The sequence below is a fragment of the Aulonocara stuartgranti genome, assembly GCF_965226115.1.
Source record: "Aulonocara stuartgranti genome assembly, chromosome: 22".
Lineage (NCBI taxonomy): Eukaryota > Metazoa > Chordata > Actinopteri > Cichliformes > Cichlidae > Aulonocara > Aulonocara stuartgranti.
In genome coordinates this window covers 5998611-6014191 of record NC_138957.1, presented here as the reverse complement: position 1 = coordinate 6014191, position 15581 = coordinate 5998611, and the positions used below count along the sequence as shown (strand labels likewise).

At 42.3% G+C, this 15581-nt stretch overlaps 1 protein-coding gene across 1 annotated transcript; it reads right to left on the bottom strand.

Moving 5' to 3' along the window:
- Positions 1-3987: 3987 nt before the first annotated feature.
- LOC309698232 (uncharacterized protein) lies at positions 3988-12539 on the bottom strand. Its single transcript, XM_082520530.1, has 8 exons — positions 12373-12539; positions 11722-11857; positions 11539-11629; positions 11007-11427; positions 10539-10707; positions 10226-10443; positions 7052-7123; positions 3988-5710 (listed from the first exon to the last, which is right to left on the bottom strand). The coding sequence occupies exons 1-8, from the start codon at positions 12401-12403 to the stop codon at positions 4593-4595; spliced, it is 2256 nt and encodes a 751-aa protein (XP_082376656.1). The 5' UTR covers positions 12404-12539; the 3' UTR covers positions 3988-4592.
- Between the last annotated feature and the right edge of the window lie 3042 nt (positions 12540-15581).

Here is a 15581-nt window from a genome sequence, read left to right as displayed (position 1 = left end):
GAAACCTACCGGCAGCATGGGTGTTTATGTTTTTCATTGCAAAAGAACCGTCTGAATGGTTAACTGAAGTTAACTTGGATAAATTATAGTTAAGGAGTATCACAGATAATGCCTACGTGAGCTGTGTGACTGTTCACCACTACACTGAAATCAGTAGGCTATTACTGAAATACACGTGCTATATCATAAACTATAATATAAATAGGGAGGTCCTATTAACATGTTTAGTTTTAAAGGACACCTTCCTGCCTTTAGTCTCATTCATGAGCAGTATTAGTTTTCTTCTAACATCCAGAAGTCTGCACGATGTGTTTCATAGTTTGTAATAAGCCTTTGACAGGTAAACATAACATGACCGAAAAAGCAACAAAAAAAAAAGAGAGAGAGAGAGTGTTGACATAAGAAGAGAAAATGCTCTCAATTATGGAGACAGGCAAATGGTTCATTTATGTTTGATGTGTGTTTATTCCTCCCTAAATATCGTCGGTGAAGTTTGCCATGCACGTCAGATTTTCCTGCGTGTCCTGGGTCTGCCCCGGGGCCTCCTCCCGGTGGGACATGCCTGGAACACCTCACCCAGGAGGCGCCCAGGGGGCATCCTTGTCAGATGCCCGAACCACCTCAGCTGGCTCCTTTCGATGTGGAGCAGCAGCTGCTCTACTCTGAGCCCCTCCCGGATGGCCGAACTTCTCACCCTATCTCTAAGGGAGAGGCCAGCCACCCTTCGGAGGAAGCTCATTTCTGCCGCTTGTATCCGCGATCTCGTTCTTTCGGTCACTACCCACAGCTCGTGGCCATAGGTGAGGGTAGGGACGTAGATCGACCGGTAAATTGAGAGCTTCGCTTTTACACTCAGCTCCCTCTTCACCACGACGGACCGGTGCAACGTCCGCATTACTGCAGCTGCAGCCCCAATCCGTCTGTCGATCTCCGGTTCCCTTCTCCCATCACTCGCGAACAAGACCCCGAGATACTTGAACTCCTCCACTTGGGGCAGGAACTCATCCCCGACCCGGAGTGGGCACTCCACCCTTTTCCGGCTGAGAACCATGGCCTCGGATTTGGAGGTGCTGATCCTCATTCCCGCTGCTTCACACTCGGCTGCGAACCGTTCCAGTGCGAGCTGGAGGCCTTCACCCGATGAAGCCAACAGAACCACATCATCTGCAAAAATCAGAGATGAGATTCTGAGGCCACCAAAGCGAAAGCCCTCCGCCACTTGGCTGCGCCTAGAAATCCTGTCCATAAAAATTATGAACAGAACCGGAGACAAAGGGCAGCCCTGGCGAAGCCCATCACCCGCCGGGAACGAGTCCGACTTATTGCCGGCAATGCGAACCAAGCTCTTGCAACGGTTGTATAGGGATCGAATGGCCCGTAGCAATGGGCCAGACACCCCATATTCCCGCAACACCTCCCACAGGACACCCCGAGGGACACGGTCGAATGCCTTCTCCAAGTCCACAAAACACATGTAGACTGGTTGGGCAAACTCCCATGCACCCTCAAGTATCCTGGAGAGGATAAAGAGCTGGTCCAGTGTTCCGCGACCAGGACGAAAACCGCATTGTTCCTCCTGTATCCGAGGTTCGACTAACGGACGAACTCTCCTTTCCAGCACCCTGGCATAGACTTTCCCAGGGAGGCTGAGGAGTGTGATCCCCCTGTAGTTGGAACACACCCTCCGGTCCCCTTTCTTAAAGATGGGGACCACCACCCCGGTCTGCCAGTCCACAGGTACTGCCCCTGATCTCCACGCAACATTGCAGAGGCGTGTCAACCAGGACAGCCCTACAACGTCCAGAGCCTTCAGGAACTCGGGGCGGACCTCATCAACACCAGGGGCTCTGCCACCAAGGAGTTGTTTAACTGCCTCAGTGACCTCGCCCCCGGAAATTGGCGGGTCATTCCCCTCATCCCCAGACTCTGCTTCCTCCTCGGAAGACGTGTCAGTGGGATTAAGGAGGTCCTCGAAGTATTCCTTCCACCGCCTGACAATTTTCTCAGTCGACGTCAGCAGCGCTCCGCCAGCACTATACACAGTGCAGGTAGAGCACCGCTTTCCCCTCCTGAGACGTCTGACGGTTTGCCAGAATCTCTTCGAGGCAGTCCGAAAGTCTTTTTCCATGGCCTCTCCGAACTCCTCCCACACCCGAGTTTTTGCTTCAGCCACTGCCCGAGCCGCATTCCGCTTGGCCTGTCGATACCTGTCGGCTGCCTCCGGAGTCCCACAGGCTAACCAAGCCCGATAGGACTCCTTCTTCAGACTGGTGGCTCCCTTCACCTCTGGTGTCCACCATTTGGTTCGCGGATTACCACCACGGCAGGCACCCACCACCTTGCGGCCGCAGCTCAATGCAGCAGCTTCGGCAATGGAGACGCTGAACATGGTCCATTCGGACTCAATGTCCCCAGTCTCCCTCGGAATGCTGTTGAAGCTCTGCCGGAGGTGTGCGTTGAAGATCTCGCGGACTGGGGCCTCTGCTAGACGTTCCCAGCACACCCTCACTACGCGTTTAGGTGCACCAGGTCTGTCCAGCGTCCTCCCCCGCCACCTGATCCAACTCACCACTAGGTGGTGATCAGTTGACAGCTCAGCCCCTCTCTTTACCCGAGTGTCCAGAACATATGGTCGCAGGTCTGCTGATACGATTACAAAATCGATCATCGACCTACGGCCTAGAGCGTCCTGGTGCCACGTGCACTTATGGACACTCTTATGTTCGAACAGGGTGTTCGTTATGGCCAAACTGTGGTTAGCACAGAAGTCCAATAACAGAGCACCGCTCGGATTCAGATCAGGGAGGCCGTTCCTCCCAATCACGCCCCTCCAGGTCTCGCTGTCGTTACCCACGTGAGCATTGAAGTCTCCCAGCAGGACAACAGAGTCTCCAGGTGGAGCACCCTCCAGCACCCCCCCCAGGGACTCTAAGAAGGCTGGGTACTCTGAACTGCCACTCGGCGCATAAGCGCAGATGACAGTCAGGACCCGTTCCCCGACCCTAAGGCGCAGGGAACAAACCCTCTCGTCCACTGGGAAAAACCCCAACGTACCGGCAGCAAGCCGAGGGGATATTAGGATACCCACCCCAGCCCGCCGCCTCTCACCAGGGGCAACTCCAGACTGAGACAGAGTCCAGCCCCTCTCCAGGAGACTGGTTCCAGAGCCCAAGCCATGTGTAGAGGTGAGCCCGACTATATCTAGCCGGTACCTCTCAACCTCACGCACTAACTCAGGCTCCTTTCCCACCAGAGAGGTGACATTCCATGTCCCTATTGCCAGTCTTGGCAGCCGGGGGTCAGTCCGCCAGGGCCTCCGCTCCTGGCCGCCACCCGACACACAATGCACCCGACCCCTATGGCGCCTCCTGCGGGTGGTGGGCCTGCGGGAGGATGGGCCCATGTCTCCTCTTCGGGCTGTGCCCGGCCGGGCCCCATAATAATTAATTATTGCCACATTTAATTAATTCATTATGGCAGTCCTGGCACTCCATAGGGTAACACCATACGAAATGACAATAAACTTCTTGAGTCTTGAAATGGTGGAGAATCCCAGATTTAAGCCCTAAAGGAGTGACCCCAAGGGGGTCTACGATGACCTAAACTAGGATGACCTGAATTACTGAGAACCTTCACAGATTTATTTTGAACAACACTTCACATTTGCATTTCCACTAATTGGAGCACAAATAATTTTTAATATCTACAGCATCAGTTAAAACCAATAAATCTGAGAAGTCAAACGCATAAAGAATAAACAGTAAAACACACCTGCTATGATTGATGTTCTTATTCTGTTTTTTGTTTTTTTTTCTTTTTTTTTTTTGGGGGGGGGGGAGATCGATTTCCAAAGACACACTGCATACAGAGAAAAGTAAAAAAAAAATCCCTTAATATCTTTGAATAATTGATTAAGATTTATTTTCTATGGTTTGCATTAGGAAATGGGATGGGGAAAAAAATGAAACATTAGACATTTCTTTGCCAAAATTGGATTGAAAAAAACTGAATAATTAGTTATTTAGATAGAAGAAATTGTAATTGGGCTTACCATTAAACACATCACAATGTTGTTATTTGGAATCAGGTATAATTTGTGAGGACTTTTATTTGTGTTAATTCAGCTAATGTTATTAATAACATCTGCATAGCATGCCTGTATAAAATATGAGTTATTTGGAATTACAGCTTGGAAATGAAATCCATGACTAATGATTGTAGAACAAAGACACGTCATTTTCAAATTGAACAGAAAATTTTTTATTGATTTTATTTTTCTCCATTTGGCATTTGTTATAAACAACATATGCATATCAATATTTGTCTTTTTTTAAACAACTATTATTTTAGAAGTAAAAAAATAAAAACAATACTTAAACTTAACTAAAAAACTTGCATGATCAAAGTGAGTAAAATGTAAAGAAAAAATAAAAAACCCAGAGCAACTGTGTAAAATCAGTAACAAAAAAACTCACATGATCACAAAGGTCTTGAAAATTTAGTATAATTAAAAATTGCAACCAAAGAACTCTGAGATCAACAGGATCTAACATTCACATTCTCTCTCTGGACATGACCTTGTCCTTGTGTTGTCATTGTGTTTTCATTCCTTCCTCTGTTGTATCTCCTGATCTCAAATCGTTTTTTTCTTTAACTGTGGTCTCCATCTGTGGTCCCTGTTCCTTTATCTCTGTGTCCTCTGTGCTGAGTGCTTTGTCTTTTTCTGTAGTCTCTGTCTGTGTTCTCATTCCTTCCTCTGTTGTTCCTTCTGATCTCAAATTATGTTTTTCTTCAGCTGTGGTCTCCATCTGTGGTCTCTGTTCCTTTATGTCTGTGTCCTCTGTGCTCAGTGCTTTGTCTTTTTCTGTAGTCTCTGTCTGTGGTCTCATTCCTTCCTCTGTTGTTCCTTCTGATCTCAAATTATGTTTTTCTTCAGCTGTGGTCTCCATCTGTGGTCTCTGTTCCTTTATGTCTGTGTCCTCTGTGCTCAGTGCTTTGTCTTTGTCTGTAGTCTCTGTCTGTGGTCTCATTCCTTCCTCTGTTGTTCCTTCTGATCTCAAATAATTTTTTTCTTCAGCTGTGGTCTCCATCTGTGGTCCCTGTTCCTTTATGTCTTTGTCCTCTGTGCTGAGTGCTATGTCTTTTTCTGTAGTCTCTGTATGTTGCCCATTTTTATCTTCAGCTATGTCAATTGTGCTCAATCCTTTGTTCTTTTCCTTATTTTTTCTTGTAATATCTCTGACTCTTTGTATGACTTTTTGTCTTTTGCTGGTATCTTTAGGTGCCTCTTTAGTCTTGTGACTTCTGAGCATCTTTGGACTTAACAGCTGTTTTGCAGTCAGGCTCTTTGGTCTTTTTCTTTCTTGCTTGTTGCCCTTTTGCCTTGTTTCTCTGCTTTCATCACACTTCGCCAAAGAGCTTTTCTTCATTAGAGACCTTTTCCTCTTTTTTGGGTGTGCCACTGGAGACTCATAGCTAGTCCCAGGGCCATCTTCTTTTACTCTAACTGTGTCTTTGTTTTCAGTTGTTCCTTCTTCCCTCAAATCGTTTTTTTCTTTAACCCTGGTCTCCATCTGTGGTCCCTGTTCCTTTATGTCTTTGTCCTCTGTGCTGAGTGCTTTGTCTTTATCTGTAGTTACTGTGTGTTGCCCATTGTCATTTGTCCTCAATCCTTTCTCTTTTTCTGTAGTCTCTCTCTGTGTTGTCATTCCTATTGAGTAACATAGAGGTTGCACAGTAAGACACAAGGGATAGGGAAGCATATCCATTATATTCAGTGTTGGGGAGTAACGGAATACATGTACCGCCGTTACGTATTTAGAATACAAAATATGAGTAACTGTATTCCGTTACAGTTACAGTTTAAAAAGGTGGTATTCAGAATACAGTTACTTTGTTGAAATAAATGGATTACACTGCGGTACTTTCCTGTTTCATTTTGTCGCGGGTCAGGACTGTTTGGGTTTTGTTTGACAGCTACGTTCTGTTGTTCCAGGCGGCAGCGTTACGGTTGCCATGGTTACAGGGCGACGCTCTCTCTCTCTCTCTGCGCGACTGTGTGTTTCCTGGGTGAGAGAGCGCCTTTTCGTTGTTGTTGTTGTGCTAAGCTAACAGGCAGAATGCTACAAGCATAGCTCTAAAGAATGTAGCATCATGGGCAGTGTAGTCAGTGTTGCAGGGAGAATGGACTGCCATACACGTTATGGGTCTGTGAGCGCGAGGAGGGAGAAAAAGGGGAGTGGAAAGGTACGAGTTGTCGTCGAGGAAAACGGGAGCTGGAAGCATGTAAATATAATAATAACCACTTCAGCCAAGAAGAGTGCCTGACGAGCCCAGTTGTAAGTAAGCTATTAAGACTCGACTGTACACAGTGTTTGTGTTTTCCTCCGAAAACAATAAGTTCCGTTGGAGCAGCCTTTCAACGCCTCTCTCTGTCTCTCGCAAAAAAAGTGACCCACACAACAAAGTAAAGCTATTTTTCGGCTACGAGCCGACAGGGACCCCGCCGTATTAGTCAGAGGTCCCTTTACTACGGTTCGGAGCCGCGGACCTTCAGTAATAGTAATAAATCACACAGCAATAGTACATTCACGTAGTTGTAAAAAGCATGATAATATATTAAGTAATCCAAAGTATTCAGAATACGTTACTGTCATTGAGTAACGTAACGGAATACGTTACAGAATACATTTTGGGGCATGTATTCTGTATTCTGTAACAGAATACATTTTAAAAGTAACCTTCCCAACACTGATTATATTGCTATATACTCCCCCTAATACAATCCTATATAAACATCACAAATGCTACTGTTTGTATATGTATTATATATTTGAAGAAAAATCAAAAGTCCAACAAGTGATTATAAATGAGCAGTCTGTTATAATTGAAAGCAAAAAGTTCTGTCATATATTTCTGTAAATCTGAGATTCTGAACTATATATACATACAGATTACAGCTGGTAAGTAAATATTATATAATTTCTCATTAACAGAGATATTATTGAGGTTATTAGAGTTGTCCTTATGGAGAAATGAACTACACACTTACCAAGTGCTTCAGGGATGTGTGTGGTGGCCATCTGGAGAAAATCAGTGATGTGGACAGGATCTACAAGCATTTCTAAAAGACACAGAATGTTTTTATGTTCCTGCAGCTCCAGTCATGCTCATTCATGCTGCACGCAATGATGTAAATATAAAACAGGTTGTATTTCAGACCTAATACAGATTTTTATGATATATTGAATTGAAATTGCTAATTCAAGCAACCAATGATTTATGAAGAAACATCCTGAAAAACAACAGGGGTGCACAAAAACAACAGGTTGTAGTTTAGACCTAATTTTTTTCAAAAAATTATTTTGTAAGGAAGAAGAACTGGCGACCAGAGCTCACAGTATATGAAAATGAATTGGATTGCCATTTTGAACTTAAATCTTACTTTCAATCCAGAATACTAACCCTTTCAATTTATTTATCCTACTTCCTAAACTTTCCAAGTTTACCAAGCTTAGTACTGAATATAACACATTCATGTGAAAAATTAATTCTTCGATCTTAAATATGATCAACCTATCTCTAATAATCGGCTATGTACCACAGGCCTTCAAGCTGGCTGTAGTTAAACCTTTACTCAAAAAGCCATCTCTAGACCCAGCAGTCTTATCTAATTATAGGCCAATCTCCAACCTTCCTTTCATATCAAAAATCCTTGAAAAAGTAGTTGTCAAACAGCTAACAGATCATCTGCAGAGGAATGGTTTATTTGAAGAGTTTCAGTCAGGTTTCAGAGCTCATCACAGCACAGAAACAGCTTTAGTGAAGGTTACAAATGATCTTCTTATGGCCTCTGACAGTGGACTCATCTCTGTGCTTGTCCTGCTAGACCTTAGTGCAGCATTCGATACTGTTGACCATAATATCCTATTAGAGCAATTAGAACATGCTGTAGGTATTACAGGTACTGTGCTGCAGTGGTTTGTATCATATCTATCTAATAGACTCCAATTTGTGCATGTAAATGGAGAGTCCTCTTCACACACTGAGGTTAATTATGGAGTTCCACAGGGTTCAGTGCTAGGACCAATTCTGTTTACATTATACATGCTTCCCTTAGGCAGTATCATTAGAAGACATAGCATACATTTTCACTGCTATGCTGATGGCACCCAGCTCTATCTGTCCATGAAGCCAGATGACACACACCAATTAGTTAAACTGCAGGAATGTCTTAAAGACATAAAGACCTGGATGGCCGCTAACTTTCTGCTTCTTAATTCAAACTGAGGTTATTGTACTCGGCCCTGAAAATCTTAGAAATATGGTATCTAACCAGATTCTTACTCTGGATGGCATTACCTTGGCCTCCAGTAACGCTGTGAGGAACCTTGGAGTCATTTTTGACCAGGACATGTCCTTCAACGCACATATTAAACAAATATATAAGACTGCTTTCTTCCATTTTCGCAACATCTCTAAAATTAGAAATATCCTGTCTCAGAGTGACGCTGAAAAACTAGTTCATGCATTTATTACTTCCAGGCTGGACGACTGTAATTCATTATTATCAGGATGTCCAAAAAACTTGCTGAAAAGCCTTCAGCTAATCCAAAATGCTGCAGCAAGAGTCCTGACAGGGACTAGAATGAGAGAGCATATTTCTCCTGTTTTGGCTTCCCTTCATTGGCTTCCTGTTAAATCCAGAATTGAATTCAAAATCCTGCTCCTCACATACAAGGTCTTAAATAATCAGGCCCCATCTTATCTTAATGACCTTGTAGTACCATATCACCCTATTTGAGCGCTTCGCTCTCGCTCTGCAGGCCTACTTGTTGTTCCTAGAGTATTTAAAAGTAGAATGGGAGGCAGAGCCTTCAGTTTTCAGGCCCCTCTTCTGTGGAACCAGCTTCCAGTTTGGATTCGGGAGACAGACACTATCTCTACTTTTAAGATTAGGCTTAAAACTTTCCTTTTTGCTAAAGCATATAGTTAGGGCTGGACCAGGTGACCCTGAATCCTCCCTTAGTTATGCTGCAATAGATGTAGGGTGCCGGGGGATTCCCATGATGCATTGAGTTTTTCCTTTCCAGTCACCTTTCTCACTCACTATGTGTTAACAGACCTCTCTGCATTGAATCAGATCTGTTATTAACCTCTGTCTCTCTTCCACAGCATGTCTTTATCCTGTCTTCCTTCTCTCACCCCATCCGGTCGCAGCAGATGGCCGCCCCTCCCTGAGCCTGGTTCTGCCGGAGGTTTCTTCCTGTTAAAAGGGAGTTTTTCCTTCCCACTGTCGCCAAAGTGCTTGATCATAGGGGGTCATATGATTGTTGGGTTTTTCTCTGTATCTATGAAGCGCCTTAAGCGCCAACTTTTGTTGTGATTTGGCGCTATATAAATAATTGAATTGAATTGAATTGAAAAAAGGAAATATCAATATCCTAAATTTTGATAGTCTCATTTCCTTGACCATTTTTGTCTTTGTGTTTTTTGACAGTATAGTTCATTTTATCAGTAGGTATCTTTAATTTGATTACTATTTTGCTTATTGTTTAGATATTTTATGTTGTTTCTTTCTGCATTTGTATGTTTAGTTATGTGTTGCCACTGGTTAGTTACTGGTCACGTTTCCTGTTTTTGGTGCCAATTTTATGTTGTTTAGTTTAACATTTACCCCCTGATTAATTTTGTTTTCTACATCTGTGGTAGATTCTCTCTGCTTTATTTTTGTCCTCCTGAACTTTGTATACGAATTAGTATCCATGGTGTGCCTCTGTTTCCTTGTGGTGACATACTGTTTTCCCATGTAGAAAGTAGATAAAAAGAAAGTAAACAGAAACTAGAAAATGAAGCCTAACAGCTCTGCATTTCCTAGTTTCTGTTTACTTTCTGTTTTGTACATTGTATACAGTGGTACTTCTGAAATATCATTGTGTTTGTCCGCTATATGATATGTTGAACTGAAATTGCTAATCCAAGCAACCAATGATTAATAAAGAAAAACCATGAAAGTTATCAGGGTTCCACAAACTTTTGCATGCCACTGTGTAAATACAGCACAGAAAATATATACTTGTATACAATTTATACTTTAGATTATAACATTTTGAGTCCTCCTTCCTCACTACATCACAGTAATGACATTGTGACATTTATAAATAATGTATTTGTTACACATGCTAGGTAACGACAGTGATGAATAAGTAGTAAAGTTGGATCTTACGTGATTTTTTGATCCGGATGGCTTGCCTGTGGGTGTGCAACTCCCTTCTGCTCTTCTTCATTTCCAACTGAAGTGCAAATAAAGTCCCCTTTAAAGCCTTACGGGAGGCTCTGACCTCTGGCAGTTGTGCATCAATTAGAAATTTCAAGAACGCCCTCACATTTCCAATCCGAATCCTTTTGGTTGTCACGGCATGTTTATTCAGATAAGTTGTCCATCTAAAAAAGGCCCACAAACAAACACAAATCAGTAATCACTTTAGTGTTATTGAGATTACTGGACTAATATATCACAGATATTTGTAAAAATGTACTCAGTCAGTCTTTCTCTGTTGTCCATAAATGCAAACGTCATTGCAGGGACTTGATTGTGAGACATGAAATATGCCCAGGCACGGACATATTGGACCCGTTGTTTGGCGTTGTCGACATCCTTTTTACTTGTTCCACAAATGTGCTGAAACCAAGCATTCAGGACTTTCTCTGTTTAAAATAAAGTGTAGTAACAACATAGCAATTAGGAGTGTCATGACAAATTGATGAAGTACAGAAAAGATTCTTCTAATTGAATTGGTTGACAATGATATTTGGAAGATATTGCTAATTAGCAGGATTTAACTTCCTTGATAGAATTCAATTAAATTCCATTCAAGTCACAACAACATTTGCCTCAAGGCACTTTATACTTTAAGATAGAGCCTACAATAATAAATAGAACAACCAGTTATCCAAATTCACATTACACTACACAACAAAAAACACTTTTGTTAAATAATTCATACCAAATTTAGGAAGCCGGGCTGTTGGGTCAGGTTTATGTCTTTCAAATTTCTGGCGCTTTGGGGGGTTGAGGGGTTTGAGGCCAGGTTTATCCTTAGAGGATTTCAGTCTTTTCAGTTTACTTTTCAGTTGTTGTAGTTTCAAATGCAGTTCTTTGCAATTTTTGCAAGTCTGATGTTGGACTTGAGCATCATCTGACTGATTGACAGGGGAATGGACTGAGCTGTCTTCTCTAATCTCTGCAGATTCTTCACTGGTGTCACTGCTATCACTTTGCTCCTCTTGATCACTGCTTTCAGTCAGCTGCTCTATGTCCAGTGAGGTCACCATTGGAGGCTGTGGATTTGAACGTCTGAGAGCTTTGAGGGCTTTCAGATTAGCCAATCGTTTCGCTGTCCTCATTACTTTCTTCTGATCTGATTTCTGAAAGGGTATAAACAATAGAACAGCAATGTTTGAGAAAGTTAGTGAAACATGTCACATAAGAATGCATTCTAATTTAACAACAAAATGTAAGCTATACAAAACACTAACCTCAATCTCACAGTGGACATTTTCCAAGTGCTTGTCCAGTCTTATACGGTTTTTAACTTTACATACTGGACAGTCCAGCCTGCCCCTGTAACTGCATATCACATCCAGTTTGACAAATGTAACTACAACTACCACTTTAAATTGTTGCAATGTTTTTTCATATACTGTATGACAGTGACTTACACTGTAGAGCAGTAATTTAGCAGTAAATGTAATTCTTCTTTGTTTACAACATGGTGGTATTTTTTTAAATGCTGCCCAACTGCAACATATGGAATCAAGCATATTGGGCATTCTGTCATCTGACGTGGCATTTTTCCTGTAGAGAAGAATACACATCAGAACAGGTGAATAATTTTTTGCCAACAAGTCTTCAAATTGAGGAGCATATGTCCCAATACTTGAAAAATAAGAAGAGAAATATAAGAAAACCTTGATATATATATAAAAAGCCTACCACTTTGAATTGGAATCAGGACTTTGGTGGCATTTTAATGGCAGTTTGAAGGAAGAACTCCTTTTTAACATGGACGGTTATTTAAGATTTGGAAGCATCGCAAATTTGTGTTGTTAAAGAATTTCAAGGGTCAATGTCTCTATGCGCTGATTTCTGTATGTGTACTTATTTACTGTAGGGCTATGTTCCTTTTTGATTTGACACATAATCTGTCTAGCAGGCAGATGAAGCCTAAAAACATTTTTCACTCGAAATGATACGCAGATAGTACGATTAAAATAAATTCAATGGGCGCTCACAGACAATTACATAGGTCTTAATGTGTGGTGCTACAAGGTATAAAAGTATGAACAAAATAAAAACATTTTGTTACTCACTTGTTTCTTGACTGTGACAATATGTCACCATTCACGTAGGAATTAAGAAAGGAAACCTAAAAAAATGAAAAAACGAAATAAGAATAATGGGAAACAGGGAAATTAAAATCTTTTAAACATTAGTGATTTATATTTAATAGTTGGAATTTTACTATTTAAATGTTACAAAAGAGATTAGGGATTGGGATCTTACAGTTGGAAGGATTTAGTGAATTTTATCCCAACTTACCTCTATGTAATTCCACAATCTTCAACTGAAACACTAACAGCTCTGCATATAACCTACGGGGATCTTAGCATTCAGATCTTCCAACCCATCATGCCCTCTGCTTTTATCATGTGATCTCTTACCAATAGTGTATATCAGAACTTGGAATGGAGGATTACTCGTTTGGAACTTTAAATGTAACTTAACTAACATAATTTGCATATCTTCCTTTGGAGATGTTGTTAGTGCGAAGTATCACTCATTTGAATTTATTACTTATGTTATAAAACAAGTTTACATTTTGAACCTAGAATGTCTTTTTAGCATAAATCACATTTGAAATTGGCAAAAAAACAAAAAACAAAAACAAAACACAATTCCCCTCTCGCCCATAAGGGCGTTTGGTCTTACTTATAATATAAGTATTATATTATAAAATGAGGTTTAAACTTGAACCTAGAATCTACCTAGAACCTAGCTCTGAGTTCATGTTTGTATTTGTCTCATTTTGTTATGTGATTAGTTTTGTGTCATTTCGTCTCTGTCTTTAGTTTGGGCAGCTTTTGTTTATTGTTCCTCTGGTTTTCTATGTTTTGGGTTCTTGTATTTATTCATTATGTATTAGTTCTGTTAGTTTGTGCTGTCATGTCTAGTTTTAGTGTTTCCTGTTTTATTCTGACAGTGTCATGTGTTCTTTGTTTATTGTATTTAGCTTTCCTCTCCTGGTCCTGTCATTAGGTTTATGTTAGTCAGCTGTTCCCCTCATGTGTCTCTACTTCCCCTGATCACCTCTTGTATGTATTTAAGCCCTTTGTTTTCTTCATGCCATTGTCGGTTCGTCTGTTTACCTCAGCCATAGTTCTAGTTTTCGTCTGTTAATTCCACGTTAGTCTTAGTCTGTTTATCTCACCAGAGTTACAGTTATAGTCTTAGTCTTTGCCTGTTATTTTCCACCTCAGTTATAGTTATAGTTTTTGGTCTTAGTACCTTTAGTGTTTTGTTTCTTAGTGTTTTGCCAGTTTGTTTTGGTTTCCTGGTTTAACCCTGCCGTCATTTAAATAAAGCCTCACCTTTCTGTTAAACCTTACTACTCCTCATCGTCATCTGCTTTTGGGTCCTGTTTCCACACACACCGGCGCACCCCGCCGTGACACTTAGTTCTTCCTAGGACTGTGCCCTCTGTATTTCTCAAGCTTCTTGTGTTCCTTCTTCCTGATGTTGCTGTCATTCGGAAATGCTACGTCTAACACTACAGCCATCTTCTTCTGTGATTTCCACAGAAGAAAGAAAACAGTAGAAGTCCAGTTGGTTATCCATCAACATTTTTTCTGTCTGCATCTAGAAGTCCCACAAGATTTTAGTTCGGTCATTCTCGATGACCCTAGTGGGCGTCTCCCATTTTGACTTCCAGGCCATATTGGCACAGATGTTCCTGTGTACTATTCCAGCCACTTGGTTATGATGTTTCATGTATGCTCTACTTGCTAGCATCTTGCACCCTGCTGTTATGTGCTGGATTGTCTCAGGGGCATCTTTACACACACTTCACATGGGGTTTTGCCTGGTGTGATAGACACCCAGCCTCTATGGACCCTGTTCTCAGAGCTTGTGCCTGTGCTGCCATGATTAGGGTTTTGTTGGCAGCTGGATAGCGTATGTATGTATATGATTAATTTGTAGTTGACAATACTTTGGGTGTCAGTAGGACTACCAAGACTCTGTATAAGTAAGCATATCATTTTATCTACTTTATTTAGACTTACCCACAACACTGGTCGTAATTGTTGTATTGTTCATAATGTTTGCACTCCGTGCTGATTGTCCCTTGGTTGAGAGCATGCCTGGATCTAAACCTAGTCAAGCTGGTCATGTCAGTACAGACCACAAGTGTCATGGAGGAGTTTGCTGATATGTTCAAGGGCATATTCCCAGGAGAATGCGACTTACACATTGACCCAGACGCCATGCCCGTCGTGTGTCTCAATCCAGAGAAATGTGTCATAGGTGCCACAGAAGTGAGTTACTTTGGACACAAACTCACCCAGGAGGGCATCCAGCCAGACCCAAAGAAACTACAGGCCATCAAAGACATGCCGCCTCCTGAGAATAAGAATGAGCTAGAGACAATGCTTGGAATACTCTCTTTGCAAGCTCCTTTGACTTGGAATGGTGAACTACCTGTCCAGATTCGCACTGCGACTATCAGAAGTGAACGCACCGCTGCGTCAGCTGCTCAAGCAAGACTTGGAGTTCGTCTGGGATCAGAATCACGACAGAGTCTTCCAGCAAATGAAGCATCTCATAACCAGAGAACCAGGCCCCATACTGGCATACTACGACACGACCAAGGAGCTACACCTACAGGTAGATGCATCCAAGTATGGTTTGGGAGCTGTGTTGATGCAGGACGGACACCCAACCGCATATGCTTCAAAGACACTGACCCCAACAGTGGTTAACTATGCACAGATCGAAAAAGAAGCGTTTTCACACCTACATATATGGCAGAAGAGTCATCGTCGAGTCGGACCACAAGCCGTTGGAGCACATACTGAAGAAGCCAATCTCTGTAGCCCCTGCTCGTCTGCAGCGCATGCTATTACAGCTGCAGAGATATGACATATAGATTGTGCACCGGCCCGGAAAAGACATACCCGTGGCCGACACACTATCCAGGAAACCATTGCTCGACCAAGACAGCACGCTAAGCGAAGGCATGGAGGACCAGGTCCACTCAGTGATAAACAGCCTCCCAGTAAGTGACAAAAAGCTTTCAGAACTACAGGCTGCAACAGGACGCGACCCGCAGCTCACCCTGCTGAAGCAAACCGTGCATGATGACTGGCCTGAGGACAGGAAAAAATGCCCTAAAACCCTTTTGGACTTCTGGAATTTCAGAGATTAAATCTCGCACTTCCATGGCATCATCTTCAAAAGTGACAAAATCATAATGCTAACAGCCCTAAGAAACAATATGCTGGAGAGAATCCACACTGGGCAC